Source organism: Myotis brandtii, unplaced genomic scaffold (genome assembly GCF_000412655.1).
Source record: "Myotis brandtii unplaced genomic scaffold, ASM41265v1 scaffold643, whole genome shotgun sequence".
In the NCBI taxonomy this organism is placed as follows: Eukaryota; Metazoa; Chordata; class Mammalia; order Chiroptera; family Vespertilionidae; genus Myotis; species Myotis brandtii.
Genome location: NW_005370478.1, coordinates 737,033 through 754,012, shown reverse-complemented (window position 1 = coordinate 754,012; position 16,980 = coordinate 737,033). Strand labels below are relative to the sequence as shown.

General features: G+C 44.8%; 2 protein-coding genes across 2 annotated transcripts; both read left to right on the top strand.

The window, feature by feature from the left end:
• The first annotated feature begins 4,503 nt into the window (after positions 1-4,503).
• LOC102250685 (trichohyalin) lies at positions 4,504-6,470 on the top strand. Its single transcript, XM_014528647.1, has 3 exons — positions 4,504-4,641; positions 5,424-5,742; positions 5,807-6,470. Exons 1-3 carry the CDS (start codon positions 4,504-4,506, stop codon positions 6,373-6,375), a joined length of 1,026 nt encoding a protein of 341 aa, XP_014384133.1. The 3' UTR covers positions 6,376-6,470.
• A 382-nt stretch (positions 6,471-6,852) lies between these two features.
• Positions 6,853-9,498, top strand: LOC106723785 (repetin-like). The gene is made up of 2 exons (XM_014528618.1): positions 6,853-6,927; positions 6,969-9,498. Exons 1-2 carry the CDS (start codon positions 6,853-6,855, stop codon positions 8,709-8,711), a joined length of 1,818 nt encoding a protein of 605 aa, XP_014384104.1. The 3' UTR covers positions 8,712-9,498.
• Positions 9,499-16,980: the final 7,482 nt, after the last annotated feature.

The window sequence follows — 16,980 nt, the reverse complement described above, 5'->3', positions numbered from 1 at the left end:
AGCTTAGAGTTCAGTCCAATCCTCTCCTTTTATAGATGAAGAAACTCAAGGCCAAGAGGCTAAGCAATTGACCCAAAATTACCCAGTATGTTTCATAATTTCTTTAAATATGTATTATTTTTAGCTCTTGGATCCTTCCCTTCTTCCCTCTAATCAGTCCCTCTCAATATCCTAGCAATTAGAGCAGGGTTTGAACTATAGAAAAGGATCCTGTGTAGCCTACCTCCCAGGAGAATGAAAGTCCCTAAGCACAAGGACTGTGCCTTTATCTCAGTGCCTACAGAATGATGCTCCATGCTCACAAATCTCCACTGATTAACTGAGCAATACACACAGTTCTCTGCTTGTCCTATAGGAACTTCCTGAGTGTTTGATGAAGGCATATGTAACAGACCCTCCTCCTAAGAACATGATCCTCCTCTCCACTGCAGCATCAGGCAGAGAACTGCCTGCCCGACGAACCTGACGAAACAGCTGCTAGGGAGCCTGAGAGAAGTCCACAGAAAGGAGCCCCCCGCTTCGCTGCTCTCTACCCGCTACCCACCCACCTGCACTCCCCTTATTGGTCCCTGGAGTCACCAACCCTTCTCTTGATTTTTGGTTCTAATAGACAAAAAGAGGCATAAAAGCAGAAATAGAATCTCAGCATGACCAGCTCTCAGGAGGTATAAACACATCTTAGCAAGGCCTGCCCAGTGCTGGGAGACCCCAAACAGCATTGGGTGCAAACTGGCAGGAAGGTGACAAGATCCCAAAGGCAGACACCCTGTGGAGTGCCAGTGGGGGGGCGGGGGGGTGCTGAACCTCAGACCCCATAGAGCCCTCAGGAGTCTCATTTCTTCAGTACACCGCAGCTCTCCTAGTTTCCTAGGCTTAAAGCCTTGGAGTCTCACCTGACTTCTCCCCTTCCCTGCCCCTCATCGAATCTGTCCCCAACCCCATCCTTTCTTCTCCTCTATCACCCAGCACCTTCCTATAGTTATGAACTGCTGCATCCACACTCCCCACGTGGCCGTACAAGAGACTCCTAGGCCTCCCTCCTGCTCAGACTGGGCTCTTTCCAATTCATCTTATACTCCACAGTCTGGGGTGATCAATTTGTCCCAAGTTGCCCAGAATCCTCCCAGTTTTTTCGCTCTGAAGGTCTCACCTCTGGGTAGCTCCTCAGTCCCAACTGAGACAGCTGGCCACCTTACTGCAGTCAGATCAAAATCTTCCCCCAAACAATGCTTTTATCGTGTCACTTTCCTGACCAAAATGTTCCCTGTTTCACATTTCTCATTAAAATAAATCCTAAAGCAGACTGCAAGTCTGCCTCGGAGAATTTATAAGAAAGCATGGTGGGATCGGGTAAAGGGACAAGGGTTCTAGGCCCGGCTTTAGTCATAACCCTGTCGGACGCTTGGCAATCACTCAATCTAGCTGGGCTTCAGTTTCCTCATCTGTATAATCAGGAGGCTAAGACTAGATTTCTTTTCCAGCTCAAAAATTTTCTATTTCTATTCTCCTGTACACCCTCTGCTCCAGCCAGACTTACCAACTCACTCTAATCCAAACACACCCTGTAAATTCTCACCTTTGTCTCTTTGGTCTTTCCCTTCTCCCCACCAGAATTTCTCTTCTTTCCTTTCTGCCACCTGAATCCTTCAGGGATCAACACAAATCCCACCTTCTAAGGGAAGTCTGGGCCCAGCCCCTGGGTATGTATGAACACTCCATACATACCCAGGTTTTCCAACACTCAACACTCCTCGTGTTCTGTCCCTGTCATTCAAAATCTTTCTTCTACATAAAGCTTCTTTACTCCAACTGGATTAAAATCTCCCTGCACTTTTGTGATTCCCTTGCAGAATCCCAAGCACTACTAACTGGTTGATGGATGGCTACATAGAAAAAAGTATAACCAGAAACAAAAATAGAAAGTACAGTAAATCTAGAATTTTTTGCATTTTACACAAAATTCCCAAATGCTTTCCTAACCAATAATTCACTTACTCCACCAAGACTTACTTTGACTCTCCTATGCTTAAGACACTGGTGCATGTCAGAGGTGCAGAGGTGGGGAATGACTAGAGGCTCAGGTCTCTGACTACATCTCTACTCACAAATAGCATAAGCTCCGACGTTGTTCCTAAACTCTAACTTTTTTAAAAATATGCATTACTGATTTCAGATAGGATGGGAAGGGGAGAGAGATAGAAACATCAATGATGAGAGAGAATTATTGACCGGCTGCCTCTGGCATGCCCCACACTGGGGCCCACAACCCGGGCATGTGCCCTGATTGGGACCTCCTGGTTCATAGGTTGACGCTCAACCACTGAGCCATGCTGGCCAGGTGCTAAACGCTAACTTTTTCATAAAACCTTAAAAGGTTCAAGTGATGATAGCAACACCATCATCACAGCCCTCCTCCCCTCAATCAGTCATGTGTCTACTGCCCCCACTAGCCTGCAGAGCTGTTAAAAATTTTTTTAATTCAAAATAGATCAACAGATTAAAATACACATACAGTACACACAAGCAAGACATTAGCCTAGGACAGTGGTCGGCAAACTCATTAGTCAACAGAGCCAAATATCAACAGTACAACGATTGAAATTTCTTTTGAGAGCCACATTTTTTAAACTTAAAATATATAGGTAGGTACATTGTTATTAACTTAATTAGGGTACTCCTAAGGCTTAGGAAGAGCCACACTCAAGGGGCCAAAGAGCTGCGTGTGGCTCGCGAGCCGCAGTTTGCCGACCACGGGCCTAGGACAAATCTCTTCTGAGAACTATAACCTGGCCATATGCCCAGAATCTCTAGTCCCTACATTGACGGATTTTTGTAACATGAACATATTGCTAATCTTCTTTGACTATTGTCCTCCATTAGTCTTGGTGAGTGACACATCTTAAGAATGAACATCTCTGTCTTTTCGGACCCCCACAGCACGAATGCACACGCATACTCCCCTAATTAAATGGGGCTGAGACTTGAACCGTGTCACCTAATCTAATGACAAACAAGTTCATGAGCAAGTGGGGGAAGTAAATAAACTAAACGGTTTGTAGAGGGAGAGGCCAAGCTGGGCTGAGCTGGGCTGGGTCCAGGGTGATTCAGGCTCTGCCACAGAATGGGTGTCTCCTACGATGGCCTCGTAGGACAATTAAAACCCCTATAAATAGGATGGGTTTTCAGGCCTCCAATATCCTCTTCAGCTTCTCAATCTTCTGCTCATTCCTCCTTACACAGGTAAGACATGCATGGGGGAGCAATGGCGATATCCATGAGGCTCTTGATGGTGGCTGTGATGTGCTGGGCTGGAGAGGTCTGAGACTACTCTCTGAGGGTGATGGCCATGGGTACCCTCCTGCTCCATTTTCTTAGCTCTGTCTGAGAATATGATCATAGCTAGGATTGCCTACTTCTGAGGCTGTAAAAAATATATGCTTTTTTTTACAGTGTGTCCTAGGTATTCCAAAATCAAGGGCTAGAACTATTGGTGGTTTGCTAGTCTCCCCTAGTGGAGCACTTGCCTTTTGTGCAAGTTAGGCAAGACCCAAGAGTTTAGAGCTCATCAGGAGCAAGGCCCTGGACCATGGGCCACATAATATTCAAGTCTCATTGTAATGAATCGACACTAGGGACTCAGTCCCATGCAATTTGTTATTTGCCACTTGTCCGTATAGGCGTCATTGCATGCTATTGGAAGCCCAATGTGCTTTGCAGTTAGGGTTTCTGTTTGGAGGCCTATAAGCCCAGTAACTGGGATTTTCACAACGTAAGAAGAAATAGCTTTGAGATCCAGATCCCCAAAGACCCTCTGCCTCTTAGCATGGCTAATGTGAACTTCTCTGATTGTATCAGACTTCCCATCATCTATGCAGTTAATTTGGCTTGCTATTTCATCTGTAGCAGTTTTGTATTCACTGATTCTATTTTGTAATCATATCCAAAGTGATCATCCAGGCCAGAAGCACTTACTGGAATTTAGTCTCCCAGAAAGTTTCCTTGGCCATGGTGAGAGACCTCTAGCCTTCTTCCCCACTTGAGCAAGGCTCATTAGAAGACTGCGGCCTGCAGTGGGGTCAATGTAGTGCCCCGTTCAGCACGCTAGTCATTGGTGGAAAATTATGCTTCATGACACTGGCTTTGGTCCTGCCTTATTGCTTCCTAACCATCTTTCCCTTTTGTTCTAATATGAGAATTTCAATTAAGCAAGTCCCATCTGGAGTAGAAGATGGGGCATGTAAAACACCTACTGTATTTTTGTTTTTTGTTTTTAGGAAATAGCCATTTTTTTCTAGCAGGGAACCCATAGTCTGCGCCCATCTCCCACTGTGCGATATTTGGAGCCAGACTATGGGTCAAAGGGGGTCAGGGGTGTGGCTAAGGAGAAGCTCTGTCCCTGACCAAGAGGGGCCACTTTCCCTCTGAAAATGCTGTCTCCTGGGCTTCGTCCTAAACACAGACAAAATCTTGTTTCTTCTTTTAGGTTTACCTGTCTTTTCCAAAATGGCTCCACTCCTGAACAGCATACTCACCGTGATCAAGGTGTTCCAGAAATATGCTAAAGAGGACGGGGACTGTGCTCTGCTGTGCAAGAAGGAATTGAAGCAGCTGCTCTTGGCTGAGTTTGGAAACATCCTCCGGGTAAGATGCATAGAGTCTGGATCCCATGGAGTCAAGTGTGTGTGACTCTGAAACCTGCATCTAGGGCTTAGTTTTTGTTTTCTTTGGTCATGCTCCACCCTGGAACTAAGAGAGTTACAGGTAGCTCCTTAATAGCTTGCTCCCAGCACACAGACATGTGTGCACAGGCATGCTCAGACACACACACACACACACACACACACACACACACACACACACATCTCCTTGTATCTGAGCTCAAACAGGAGGAAGTAGAACTTTGAACTGGAAATCATTTCTCAGAAGAAATCTACATTAATGTCCTAGTTTCTATATTTTAATGCTGTCCACACATTTTCTCATTCATTCATTCAATAAAGAATCATTAAGCACCTACTCCACACCAGCGCTATACTAGCCACTGAGGATACAAACATAGATAAAGCCAGCTTTTACTCCCTCCAGGAGCTCACATTGTGGTTGGAAAAATGTTGATAAACAAACAACTATCAGGTGATGGGGTGGGACAGCTTCCCCAAATTCATTATGAAGGGAGCTGATTTTAAATAAGTATATCTCTACTCCCCATAGTCCTGCTCCCTCCAATGAGTCAGGAAGGGATGAGGTTCTAAGAACCAGCTGATCAAAGATGAGAACCAAGGTAGCCTACGCCACTTCAAATTAATGGCTTCTCACACAAGGGAGGCTCATTCAAACTAAATGGACTGGGGCATGAACCTAGGCACGTATCTTAGTGTCCACAGGAAAACATCTGATTTTTCTCTTTGTTTTTCTTCCCACAGAGACCAAATGACCCAGAGACTGTGGAAACCATCCTGAACCTCTTGGATAAAGACAGAAATGGACATGTTGATTTTCGTGAATATCTCTTGCTGGTGTTCCAGTTGGTCCAAGCTTGCTATAATAAGGAAGAAAATAAGGCATGTGGAGATAGAACCTCCCAGCAAGAAGGGGAGCAGGAAGGAACACAAGACCATAGCTTTCCAGGAAATACAGGCAGACAACATAGGCAGAGGCATGAGGAAGAAAGGCAGGACTCCCACCACCGTCAGTCTGAGAGACAAGATAGGGACTCCCACCATGGTCAGTCTGAGAAACAGAGTCAGGACTCCCACCATGGTCAGTCTGAAACAGAGTCCCACCATGGTCAGTCTGAGAAACAGAGTCAGGACTCCCACCATGGTCAGTCTGAGAAACAGAGTCAGGACTCCCACCATGGTCAGTCTGAGAAACAGAGTCAGGACTCCCACCATGGTCAGTCTGAGAAACAGAGTCAGGACTCCCACCATGGTCAGTCTGAGAAACAGAGTCAGGACTCCCACCATGGTCAGTCTGAGAAACAGAGTCAGGACTCCCACCATGGTCAGTCTGAGAAACAGAGTCAGGACTCCCACCATGGTCAGTCTGAGAAACAGAGTCAGGACTCCCACCATGGTCAGTCTGAGAAACAGAGTCAGGACTCCCACCATGGTCAGTCTGAGAAACAGAGTCAGGACTCCCACCATGGTCAGTCTGAGAAACAGAGTCAGGACTCCCACCATGGTCAGTCTGAGAAACAGAGTCAGGACTCCCACCATGGTCAGTCTGAGAAACAGAGTCAGGACTCCCACCATGGTCAGTCTGAGAGACAGGGTCAGGACTCCCACCATGGTCAGTCTGAGAGACAAGATAGGAACTCCTGCTATAGTCGGTCTGAGAGGCAAGGTCAGGACTTCAGCTCTGATCAAAGACTGAATCATAAATCTAGCAGTGACCAGACTAAAAGAGAAGGATATTTATTTGCTTTAAATCAATATGAGACACAAGTTCAGGATTCTCATGATGACTGGTCTGAAGGGCTTAGACAACAACAAAGCCAGCCTATAAGACTTAGAGAGGATTCATGCTGTAGCCAAAGAAACCAACAGGAATCAGGCTCTTATTATGGGCATTCTGCAAGGCTGGGTCAGGAATCAGGCTATCATCAGAGAGACAGGCAAGAATTTGATTCTCAATATGGCCAGACATACAGACAAGGCCAGCATTCCCACTATGGACAGGCAGACAGACAAGGCCAGAGTTCTCACTATGGTCAGGCAGACAGACAAGGCCAGAGTTCCCACTATGGTCAGGCAGACAGACAAGGCCAGAGTTCCCACTATGGTCAGGCAGACAGACAAGGCCAGAGTTCCCACTATGGTCAGGCAGACAGACAAGGCCAGAGTTCCCACTATGGACAGGCAGACAGACAAGGCCAGAGTTCCCACTATGGTCAGGCAGACAGGCAAGGCCAGAGTTCTCACTATGGTAAGACAGACAGACAAGGCTCAATCTCTCAATATGACCAGACAGACAGACAAGGCCAGAGTTATCATTATGGTCAGGCAGACAGACAAGGCCAGAGTTCCCACTATGGTCAGGCAGACAGACAAGGCCAGAGTTCCCACTATGGTCAGGCAGACAGACAAGGCCAGAGTTCCCACTATGGTCAGGCAGACAGACAAGGCCAGAGTTCCCACTATGGTCAGGCAGACAGACAAGGCCAGAGTTCCCACTATGGTCAGGCAGACAGACAAGGCCAGAGTTCCCACTATGGTCAGGCAGACAGACAAGGCCAGAGTTCCCACTATGGTCAGGCAGACAGGCAAGGCCAGAGTTCTCACTATGGTCAGGCAGACAGACAAGGCCAGAGTTCCCACTATGGTCAGGCAGACAGGCAAGGCCAGAGTTCTCACTATGGTCAGGCAGACAGACAAGGCCAGAGTTCCCACTATGGTCAGGCAGACAGGCAAGGCCAGAGTTCTCACTATGGTCAGGCAGACAGACAAGGCCAGAGTTCCCACTATGGTCAGGCAGACAGGCAAGGCCAGAGTTCTCACTATGGTCAGGCAGACAGACAAGGCCAGAGTTCCCACTATGGTCAGGCAGACAGGCAAGGCCAGAGTTCTCACTATGGTCAGGCAGACAGACAAGGCCAGAGTTCCCACTATGGTCAGGCAGACAGGCAAGGCCAGAGTTCTCACTATGGTCAGGCAGACAGACAAGGCCAGAGTTCCCACTATGGTCAGGCAGACAGGCAAGGCCAGAGTTCTCACTATGGTCAGGCAGACAGACAAGGCCAGAGTTCCCACTATGGTCAGGCAGACAGACAAGGCCAGAGTTCCCACTATGGTCAGGCAGACAGACAAGGCCAGAGTTCCCACTATGGTCAGTCAGACAGACAAGGCCAGAGTTCCCACTATGGTCAGGCAGACAGGCAAGGCCAGAGTTCTCAATGCAGTCAGTCAGAACCTGGGGAAACAGGGCAAAATAGGTGCTTCCAAGGGAATGAGCGAACAAGCAGAGGCTCATATGTTGAGCAATCAGGAAGTTCAGGGAGACCCAGTCAACAGACTCAAGGACAAAAAGTGAACCAAAATCAGGGACAGAGATTTCAGTCTAGGCTAGAGCAGCAGAACAGTCACCAGGCATGGGAGCCTGAGGAGGATTGCCAACACCACCAACACAAACTCGTAGCACAAATTCAGCAAGAAAGGCCACACTCTCACAAAGGGAGTGATAGGCAGGGTCACAGAGAGGCCCAGACCAAGGAGAGTCATGGTGAGAGACAGAGCCACCAGGTAGAGGAAGAGAAGGGTCACCAAATCAGGGGTAGACATGGTCATGAGGGTCAGGAAACTCCATGTGAGACACGGGACAGGCAAACCCACGAAGAGGAACAAAGCCATCAGACACGGGGCAGGAAAACCCATGAAGATGTGCAGAACCGCCAGAGACAAGACAGGCAACCTCATGAAGAAGATCAAAACTGTCAGCAAACCCATGAGAAGAAAGAGAAATATCAAGGGTCCCAGGATCGACAATCCCATGGAACCCAGCGAGGCAGTGCTAACAGAGAAAAATTCCACATGAATGAGGATGACCAGAGCCAAGGCTCCCAGGGAAGACACAGTGACCTGGCCTTCCATCCAACCCAGAGCAGGGGGAGGCCCCAAAGAAGAGAAGAGGGTGGAAGTCACCCTACCAAGGCAGCGATTGCTCCCAACCCCCTCTATGACTATCTACAAGAGCAGAAAGAGCATTGGCACTAGGCCTTATTGCACAACAGAGCCACTGCCAAAGAAGAAATCTACAGGTCAAGTTCATATTTACTTCTGTTTAAGACATTGAAAATGTATGTCTTCCTTCTCTCCTCTACTTTCTATCTACTTGCAAGGATGCTTTTGAGGATTAGCATTTACTTTTAGGGCATGTCAGTTCTTTGAGCAGCAAATCCAGGGTGTTCTGGCGGGGTGAAATCTGAGTGGTAAATTGGGTGAAATAATCAGATCCCAATTTTTATTAGCTTGGGGATTTAAATCATTTCCTGGTTTGCCCTCCATGTACATAGGGCATGGTTGGGTCACTGAAAGGTCGAAACTTCTCCCAAAATTCAGAAACAGGAAAGGTATTCAGAAGATACCCATCACAAACTGAGAAGAGGCTATCTGGGCTTCAGTGAGCTTTGGCTCCTGTGGATGAAACATCAGGAATTTCAAGCCTCATAGTCTACACTTAAATGAAACACAGTGAGAGGCTGCTAGGAGAGTCAGAGACCACAGAGGACATCTCTGATTCACAACACCTCCAGCGCCCAGGCTCCTAATCTACATCAGAGGGACTGTCCTGGCTCATAGCACTAAAGCTGACTAGACTGGTTTTAGCTCAATGTCTTTCTAGTTTCTGATCATATTAAATAGAGAGGAAGCAAATGTCATCTGTTTTCAGATCCTAACGAACCAAAATTGTTGACCCAAAGATACTGGGGCCTGAAAACCCTTCAGAAGAAAATCTATGGAATTGTATTTAAATGCCCAATAAATAATTGGTGAGCAATGACCTTGATGACTCTTTTTTCTTCTTCACTGTGGGGCTACGCTATCTTCACTTGTGGGTCATTTTCCAAGAACAAGGCATAATTTCTTGACTTCTAAGATCACTTTGTTCTTTGAGTTCCTATAAAAATCAATAGGAAACAAAGAAAAAGGAGTCAAAAGCAACTTGTCTAGATATCATTTACAGCTCCTTCCCCTGCAGAGAAGTCAAATTTGACTCTTCCCCCTTATTCACTTACACATTCAAATGATCATTAAGTCATGCCAATTCTGTATCCTCCATACCTCTTGAATCTCTTCCCATTTTTCCATTTCCACTGCCTTAATCTCCCTTCTCTTCAGTGACTCAAAGTGACTTGAGAATAAAGTTAACACATCAGCTCTAAGGTCAAAAGCCAATGACCAGAAAGGGGGGAGTCCACCCTCAAGAAGGGTGTGAAAGGAGGGAGGGGAGCGTCCTAATGGGACACAGGCTGATCAGAAGTGGTCTCTGCACCTGGGGCGGGGGGGAGCAGCTCTCTGAATCTGAGCCACAGAACAACATTCCAAATTTCCTCAACTGAAAAGTCCAAACAGAAGGCCATTACTCCTAAGTGCTGTCTCTATTCCCAAACTCTGAGAAACATACTATGAGGCTAATTCACAGTGCTTCCTCCAAATATACTAAATCAGAAAGACATCATTTCCTTACAGAAAACTGATCTTTATTTCACTGCAGCCCAACTTTCTTCCCCCTTGGGAATCACTCCTCGGCTGCTTTCTCCTCTTTTCTAACCACAGGTAATCTTATCCAGTCCTGTGACTTTAACTATCATCACTATTTCTAAGATTCTCAAATCTTCATCTCCAACCCTACCTCTTTCCTAAACTCCAGCCTCATATATCTAATTATCTACTTGGCATTTCATTTGGACATGAAATAATATCTCAATCTTAGCATTCTCAAACAGAGCTCTTGTCTTAACCTGTTTCTCCCTCAATTTTCTCCATTTCAGTAAGCTAGTAGCATCATCCACATTGCTCAATCAAAAACCTAGGAGATATTCTTTATTGTAATCATTCTCTCCCCCAAAACAAACTCATTAGCAAGACCACTTGTTTCTATTAAAATACAGGATAGCTCAACTCCATCATTCTGCCTAGGAGATATTCTTTATTGTAATCATTCTCTCCCCCCAAAACAAACTCATTAGCAAGACCTCTTGTTTCTATTAAAATACAGTACAGCTCAACTCCATCATTCTTGTCACCTTTGCTCCTATCACCCCCATCACCACATCTCCCTCTTAAATGCAGCAATAGCTTCCTGATGGGACTCTCTACTCCTTTGCAATTTTACACATCATGTCACTTCCCTATGTCCTGATATGCCAAGGTTGCAGGTTCAACCCTGGGTCAGGACACATATTTCCCTGCTTAAAATGCTTGGTAGTTTTCCACCATACTAAGTATAAAATTTAACATTCTCCCCAGGGCCTTCCTAGGATGGGGCCCTGCCAGACCTCATCTTGCACCTCTTCTCTTCAGTCACTGTTTACCATCTTGAGGCCTTGAAACAGCTATTTCTTCTGCCTGGAATATTCTTCTCCCTGATCTTTTTGTGGCTAGCTCCTTATTTCATTGAGGTCTCAGCTAAAAAGTCACCTCCTCAGAGAAGCTTCTCTAACATTTAATCTAAGATTATGCCCCAATCACTCTCTCACACATACTCCTCTTCTTGTTTATTGTTCTTAGCATTTTTCATATTTGATATCTTGCTTTTGTTACTTGTTCATTGTCTTCTGCCCCCTACTGGAGCTTAAGGTCCACAACAGCAAGGATTTTGTTTCTCTTGTTTGCCACTATACCCTCTGCATCAAAACTAGTGGCTGCTCTTGGTCTGATGTATTCTGTATCAAGTATCATGAATGTGATAAAATACCCCAAGGCTTAATATGAATGTCTCATAGCATGGCTTGCTGTACAGTTTGGAGTTGGTCCTTAGTGTAGAAATTTATGGCATCTGACTCTTGAAAGGCCAGTTCCAAACTTACCTCCTTTAATCCTCCCTCAGTGCTCTGTTGAGCTCCATATGCTCAGATTTCCCAGTGTGCATTCTGCCTTCTGATAGCAGTATAAACAAGTATTCTCCTGTTGCTTCAATTATGTCGTGCATCCTTTCCATAGAAGCGGTAAGATCATTAAGAATCTGATGAGTCTCCTATTCCTTTGAGAACCCAGCACAAGTGGATATACAGCCATTATTGTTGGCTACTTTACTGAGACTTACTCAAGCAGTTGGAGCCTAATTTGAATGGAATATTTATTGACTGAATATTTACTGTCAAAATACAATCTCTTATTGCATTTTGCATACAAGCAACTTGTATTTTCGAGAGGAAAGGATGCTAAGAACACAACCAAACATATAGTAACAGTTTAAGAGAGGGAGGGGGGTCAGGAAAGGAGTTCTTGTCCTGGCTCTGCTGCTAATGCCACATATGACTTTAGGTAATTTTTGACCCCTTACTGTGCTCCAGTTTTCTCATCCTTAAAATGAGGAGTTAGCACAATGCAATCTATAATGTCTCCTTCAAGTCATAACGCTATGGTTGTATAAAAGTCTAGAATAGTCAACCAGGCCGATTTAGCACAGTAAATATTCCAGAGGCTGAAAAACACCTTGGAAGCCAACTGGAGAAAAAGATCATATGGAGCTCTAGCGCCATCTACTGATCACTGGATTCCCTGTGTCTTCAGATCCAGAAAATTACAAAGGCCGTTGAGAATGAATGCCTACTATGTGTTTCAAGATCTAGACACCAAGGATATAGCAGTTTTAAAAACATAGACAAAAAACATGGTCTTTGTAGAGTTTACATCCTAATGGAAAGACAAGAGGGAATAAGTAAAATACATATCAGATCATAACAGGTGCTACAGGAAAAAAAAATCAGTAAGGGAGATAAATGCTGAGGGTCACGAAAATGAAATAACGCTGTCAGGGTGGGTCTCCTGAGAAAGTAACATTGGAACAAAGACCCAAAGAAGATAAGGGAAAGAAACCAATGAACATCCAAAGAAGAGCATTTCAGAAGGAATAGCACCTGCAAAGGCTCTAAAGCCGTGTACTCAGGAAATAGTAGAGATGAGTGGATACAAATGAGCAAGGGGGTGAGTCACAGGAGACGAGGTCAGAGAGGTCTCTCTGCAGATTCACAGCCATGCAGGGCTTGGTAGGCTTGAGGATTTTGGATTTTCCTCAGAGCAATCTGCAGAGTCATCAGATGGTTTTGCCTCAAGCCTTTTCCATTTACTGCACATACCTAGGATTTTTCCCCTATGTGTCTGCAGCCTACAGATCTAGACTAGGTGATACTGATTCAAATGACATAGAAGTGCAGGCTGTCATCTGACACTTGGTCCTGCTCAAAGATCCAGAAGTCCTGTCCCCTGGGAGCAACATCCTTAAGGTTGCTGCACTTGGTTAACCCCGTGAGCCCCCAAAGCTAAAAGGGGGTTCGAAAAGAAACAAAACACAGTTTCTGTCTTCAAGTTTATAATCCAGTTAAAAATCAAACACACACACACACACACACACACACACTTTGGGATGCTTGCAAAGCAACCTATGGACAAATGTAAAACTTAATAATACCACCCTATGCCATATCACATGTATAGTTTTTTTATAGTCTCACACGCAAATCTTATATCAACCCTTCAAAGTAGTTATAGCCATGTTTACCTTACAGGTAAAGAAACTGATGAGCTTTAATAACTTCTCCAACAGGGTCCAGCTAATTAACTTGTACAGAGTCAGAATTTGAACCCAGATCTTCAGAGTCTAAGTCCTGGACTCTTGGCATTGCTCCACAGCAGGGCCATCTTTAGCAAGCAACTACATACATAAGGGACTACCTAAATAGGAGTAATCAGAATCTCGTCAAAGTAACCAGATATTCTTAGGAGGACAAGCTTTGAGCCAAGTCTTAAATATGGAATGTATGTGGATTGGCATCCTGGAAAAGGGCAGGGTTCCTGGGTATGGGAGTAGTTTGAGTAGAGACACAGATGGGTATCTTATGAAGTTAAATGATGAAAATAGCAAACAGATTAGGTGAGGGACATTTTAGGAAGTGACTGAAGATTATGTAGAGAGGGGTCTCACTCTTTTCTTCTTGACCTCCCCACCCAGAACACCCATAATCCCTTTTCTCTCCAGGTTCTCTTATCATCAGGGAACTTCTTAGGCTCCCTCATGAGTTTCTCGTCCCTTTTTGACACCTTTAATGAGACTTTCCCTATTCTCATTTCTGCCTGCCAAATGCTTGTCTACTTTGGATGCCACTCTATCAATTTGGAGAGTTCTAAAGAACATGGATGCCTGCATCCCATTCCCAACATTCTAATTTTATAGGTCTGTGGTGTGACCCAAGCTATGTGGCTTCTTAAATGCAGAATTTAAGAAGTTCCCCCAGGTGGTTCTAAGGCACAGCCAAGGACGAGAACCACTGTACTACACCTTCTTCCTGCTCAATCTCATCTCCTCTTGAGGTTGCAATCACTTTATTCCTAATGATGGCTTCCAAGTTTCTATCTCCAGCCAGATTTCTCTCCTGAGTTTCAGGCCTATATGTACTACTGACTCTTGGACCTCTTTATCTAGGTGTCTCACAGGCATCTCACACTGAAAGTTTTCAAAATGGAACTCCTCCTTTTATGTCCCGCTCCCTGTAAATAGCTTCACTCTCTGTCCAGCTGCTCAAGCCAAAAACCCAGACCTCCTCCTGACTCCTTCCTCTTCCTCACCTTTGATATCCAATACGTCAGCAAACCTTATGGATTTCTGCTTCTTTAAATCTTTCTGATTCAAGTGGTTTTCTCCAGTCCAACTGTAAATACCTTAATTCAGGCCTTCGTTTCTCACCTCTTTTACTGCAATGACTACCTAAGTGATTGCTATCTCCTATATGACCTTCCTCCAATCTATTCTCAATGCTTCTGCCATAATGTCCTCTCTAAAATGTAAATCTGCTTATGTCATCATGTCATCTCCTGCCTAAACTCCTATAATAATGACTCTCCATAGTCATGGGATAAAGTCTACATTTCTTTTGCCCACAAAGTCCTTCATGATCTCCCCTGTTTAGCTTTCCCAACCCCACCCCTATCCCTCCCGATCTCACACCCTACACCCAACTTGTCCTACAGGATTCAGCATAAGCATCACCTTCTCTAAGCTGTCCTCCTTCAGCCCACTCTCTGGGTGAGGTGCCCCTTCAATGTGCTACCATGACTCCCTCTGTCATAGCCTTTATTATCCTGGATTAAAATAATGGGCTGACCCCATGACTCCCTGACCACATTGTAATCTCCTCAAAGTCTTGGACCATGTATCATTCCTCTTTGTATCCCCAGTTCTTCGCACATCACAAGTGTTTAATTAAGGTTTGTTGAGTAAATGAATGAATGCATGCATGGAAAAGGTCAGCAGGCAAAGAGAACTGAACAACCATCTGACAGTTGTACATTAGGAATAGGTTGTCACTTAATCAGAAAAATGGCATAATGAAATAGTATTTGAGGAAGAATATTTTGATAATAGATTATGGTATAGCTTGATCACCAGATAGTAGGACATTGAGCAAATCACAAGCACCAGTTTCTTCATCTAAAAAAAACAACTAAAAACAAAAATGGAACATTATTACCATGGTGCCTATTTCATAAGGCTGTTGCGGGCAGAAAATGAAATCAAATTTGTAAAAACTTTCTGAAGCCATAAATCACTATACAAATGCAAGAAACTATAATTATGTAAATAAGAAGAAGTGTGACTACCAATGAGTGTTTAGTAAAACCCAAAACAGCAGGGCATAGCTGGAAAGTGTGGGCTCAATGTCAGTTCCACCCCTTCACTGTCATGGGACCTTGTGCAGGTCACTTGACTTCTCTATGCCTACTTTTCCTCATCGGCAAAATATGATTACCACACTCATGGGTTTATTGTGTTATTTTTGGATCTAGTATAGAGCATGACAAATGGAAAGCATTCAATAAATTATAGTTTTTCTTCCCTCCTGAGCAACCACTCTGCACTTAGCCCTGTGAGATATCATCCCAAGCCTCTGACAAGGACTAGAGCCCAGAGAAAAGGAGGGTAAGTGGAGAGCTGCACTAACCAAGACGTGTAAAGTACTTAGTCTAACGAGAGAAGGAAAACCCTTTGCAACCAAGTGAGAACCATGAGGCGATAATGGGCTAAATGATGCCTTAGGTAAATGAATTACGTCAAAGATTAGCAACAGATGGGAGGAGGCAACAAAATAGCTTTGGAACCTGATTTCTAAGCAGACAAGTTCAATGGACTAGATGGTGTGGGGTCTGGGAGTGAGGTCAGGGAAGAAGAATCCTTCACTCACTTCCCTCTCTCCCTTGTGCTCATGAGTCACCCTGTGGCTACAAGCTCTGTCTCCAACTCATCCTTAAGAAAATGAGCATCAGGATAATATTAGCATAGTAAAAAAAAAAAAAACTGAAATGTTTGGGCTCCTGACAGCAAAAAGTCGCTGAGATGACAGATCCTGATAATCCGAGACAAAGACAGGCTACAACACCAGTGCTGGATTGGCTGGGCACATGGTAAGAAAGGCCAATGCAAGGACAGATTTCCAGCAATCGTATCTGAGTTTCAGCAAGTGGGTGCTTGGCAAGGTTTAATGAAGAGACTTTGCCTGAATCCTGACATGAATAAGATTTAATGCAGAACTATGAACTAATCAGACTGAACATCCCACAATAACAGAAGCTGATGATCAACTGATAGATAAAGGACAGAGAGCACAAGCCTCACAGCATTCACGGTGCTTTCCAGGTCAGTCGGATCCTATACTCTGTGAAAGCTGGAGTCTTGCAAAGGCCCCTGGGCAGTTCCACACACAGGAATCTTCCAGACCTTGATTCTCTCCTCATGGATCTTTCCCCTGGATTCTGCATTTAGATACTAAAAGAAGAACATGGGGAACCTTAAAAAAATCCTCCTCTTGTCCAGCCATTATGGCTCAGTGGTTGAGCATCGACCCATGCAAGAGGTCACTGGTTCGATTCCTGGTCAGGGCATGTGTCCAGTTGCAAGCTTGATCCTCAGCGGGGGATGTGCAAGAGGCAGCCATTGATATTGATGTTTCTCTCTCATCTATGTTTCTATCTCTCCCTCTCCCTTCTCTCTCTAAAATCTAAAAACAAAACAAAACGGGGGGAAAAAACACCTCTCTTTTCTAAAAATCCTCTTCTTGCCTTTTTTCCTATAAGCTGAAAGCACTTCACAATTTATGATCTCATTTTCCTCCCACCCCCAGGAGGAAGGGAGGAAGCAGGAGTCATTATCCTAATTTCAGAGATAGACACCGGGACCCAGAGATTTGAAGTGACTCACCTAAGGTCAGAGAGAATACCAGTGTCTGAGCTGGGCCCACAGCAGGAACTCTCCTTCTCCTCTTCCCAC

What these genes read in the sequence shown, in the direction of transcription:
- LOC106723785 (XM_014528618.1), top strand. Translation starts at nt 6,853, where the DNA reads ATGGACAGGCAGACAGACAAGGCCAGAGTTCCCACTATGGTCAGGCAG. An exon ending in AGGCCAGAGTTCTCACTATG is followed by an intron (nt 6,928 to 6,968) that starts GTAAGACAGACA and finishes CAATATGACCAG; the next exon opens with ACAGACAGACAAGGCCAGAG.
- LOC102250685 (XM_014528647.1), top strand. Translation starts at nt 4,504, where the DNA reads ATGGCTCCACTCCTGAACAGCATACTCACCGTGATCAAGGTGTTCCAG. An exon ending in AGTTTGGAAACATCCTCCGG is followed by an intron (nt 4,642 to 5,423) that starts GTAAGATGCATA and finishes TTCTTCCCACAG; the next exon opens with AGACCAAATGACCCAGAGAC. An exon ending in TGGTCAGTCTGAGAAACAGA is followed by an intron (nt 5,743 to 5,806) that starts GTCAGGACTCCC and finishes TGAGAAACAGAG; the next exon opens with TCAGGACTCCCACCATGGTC.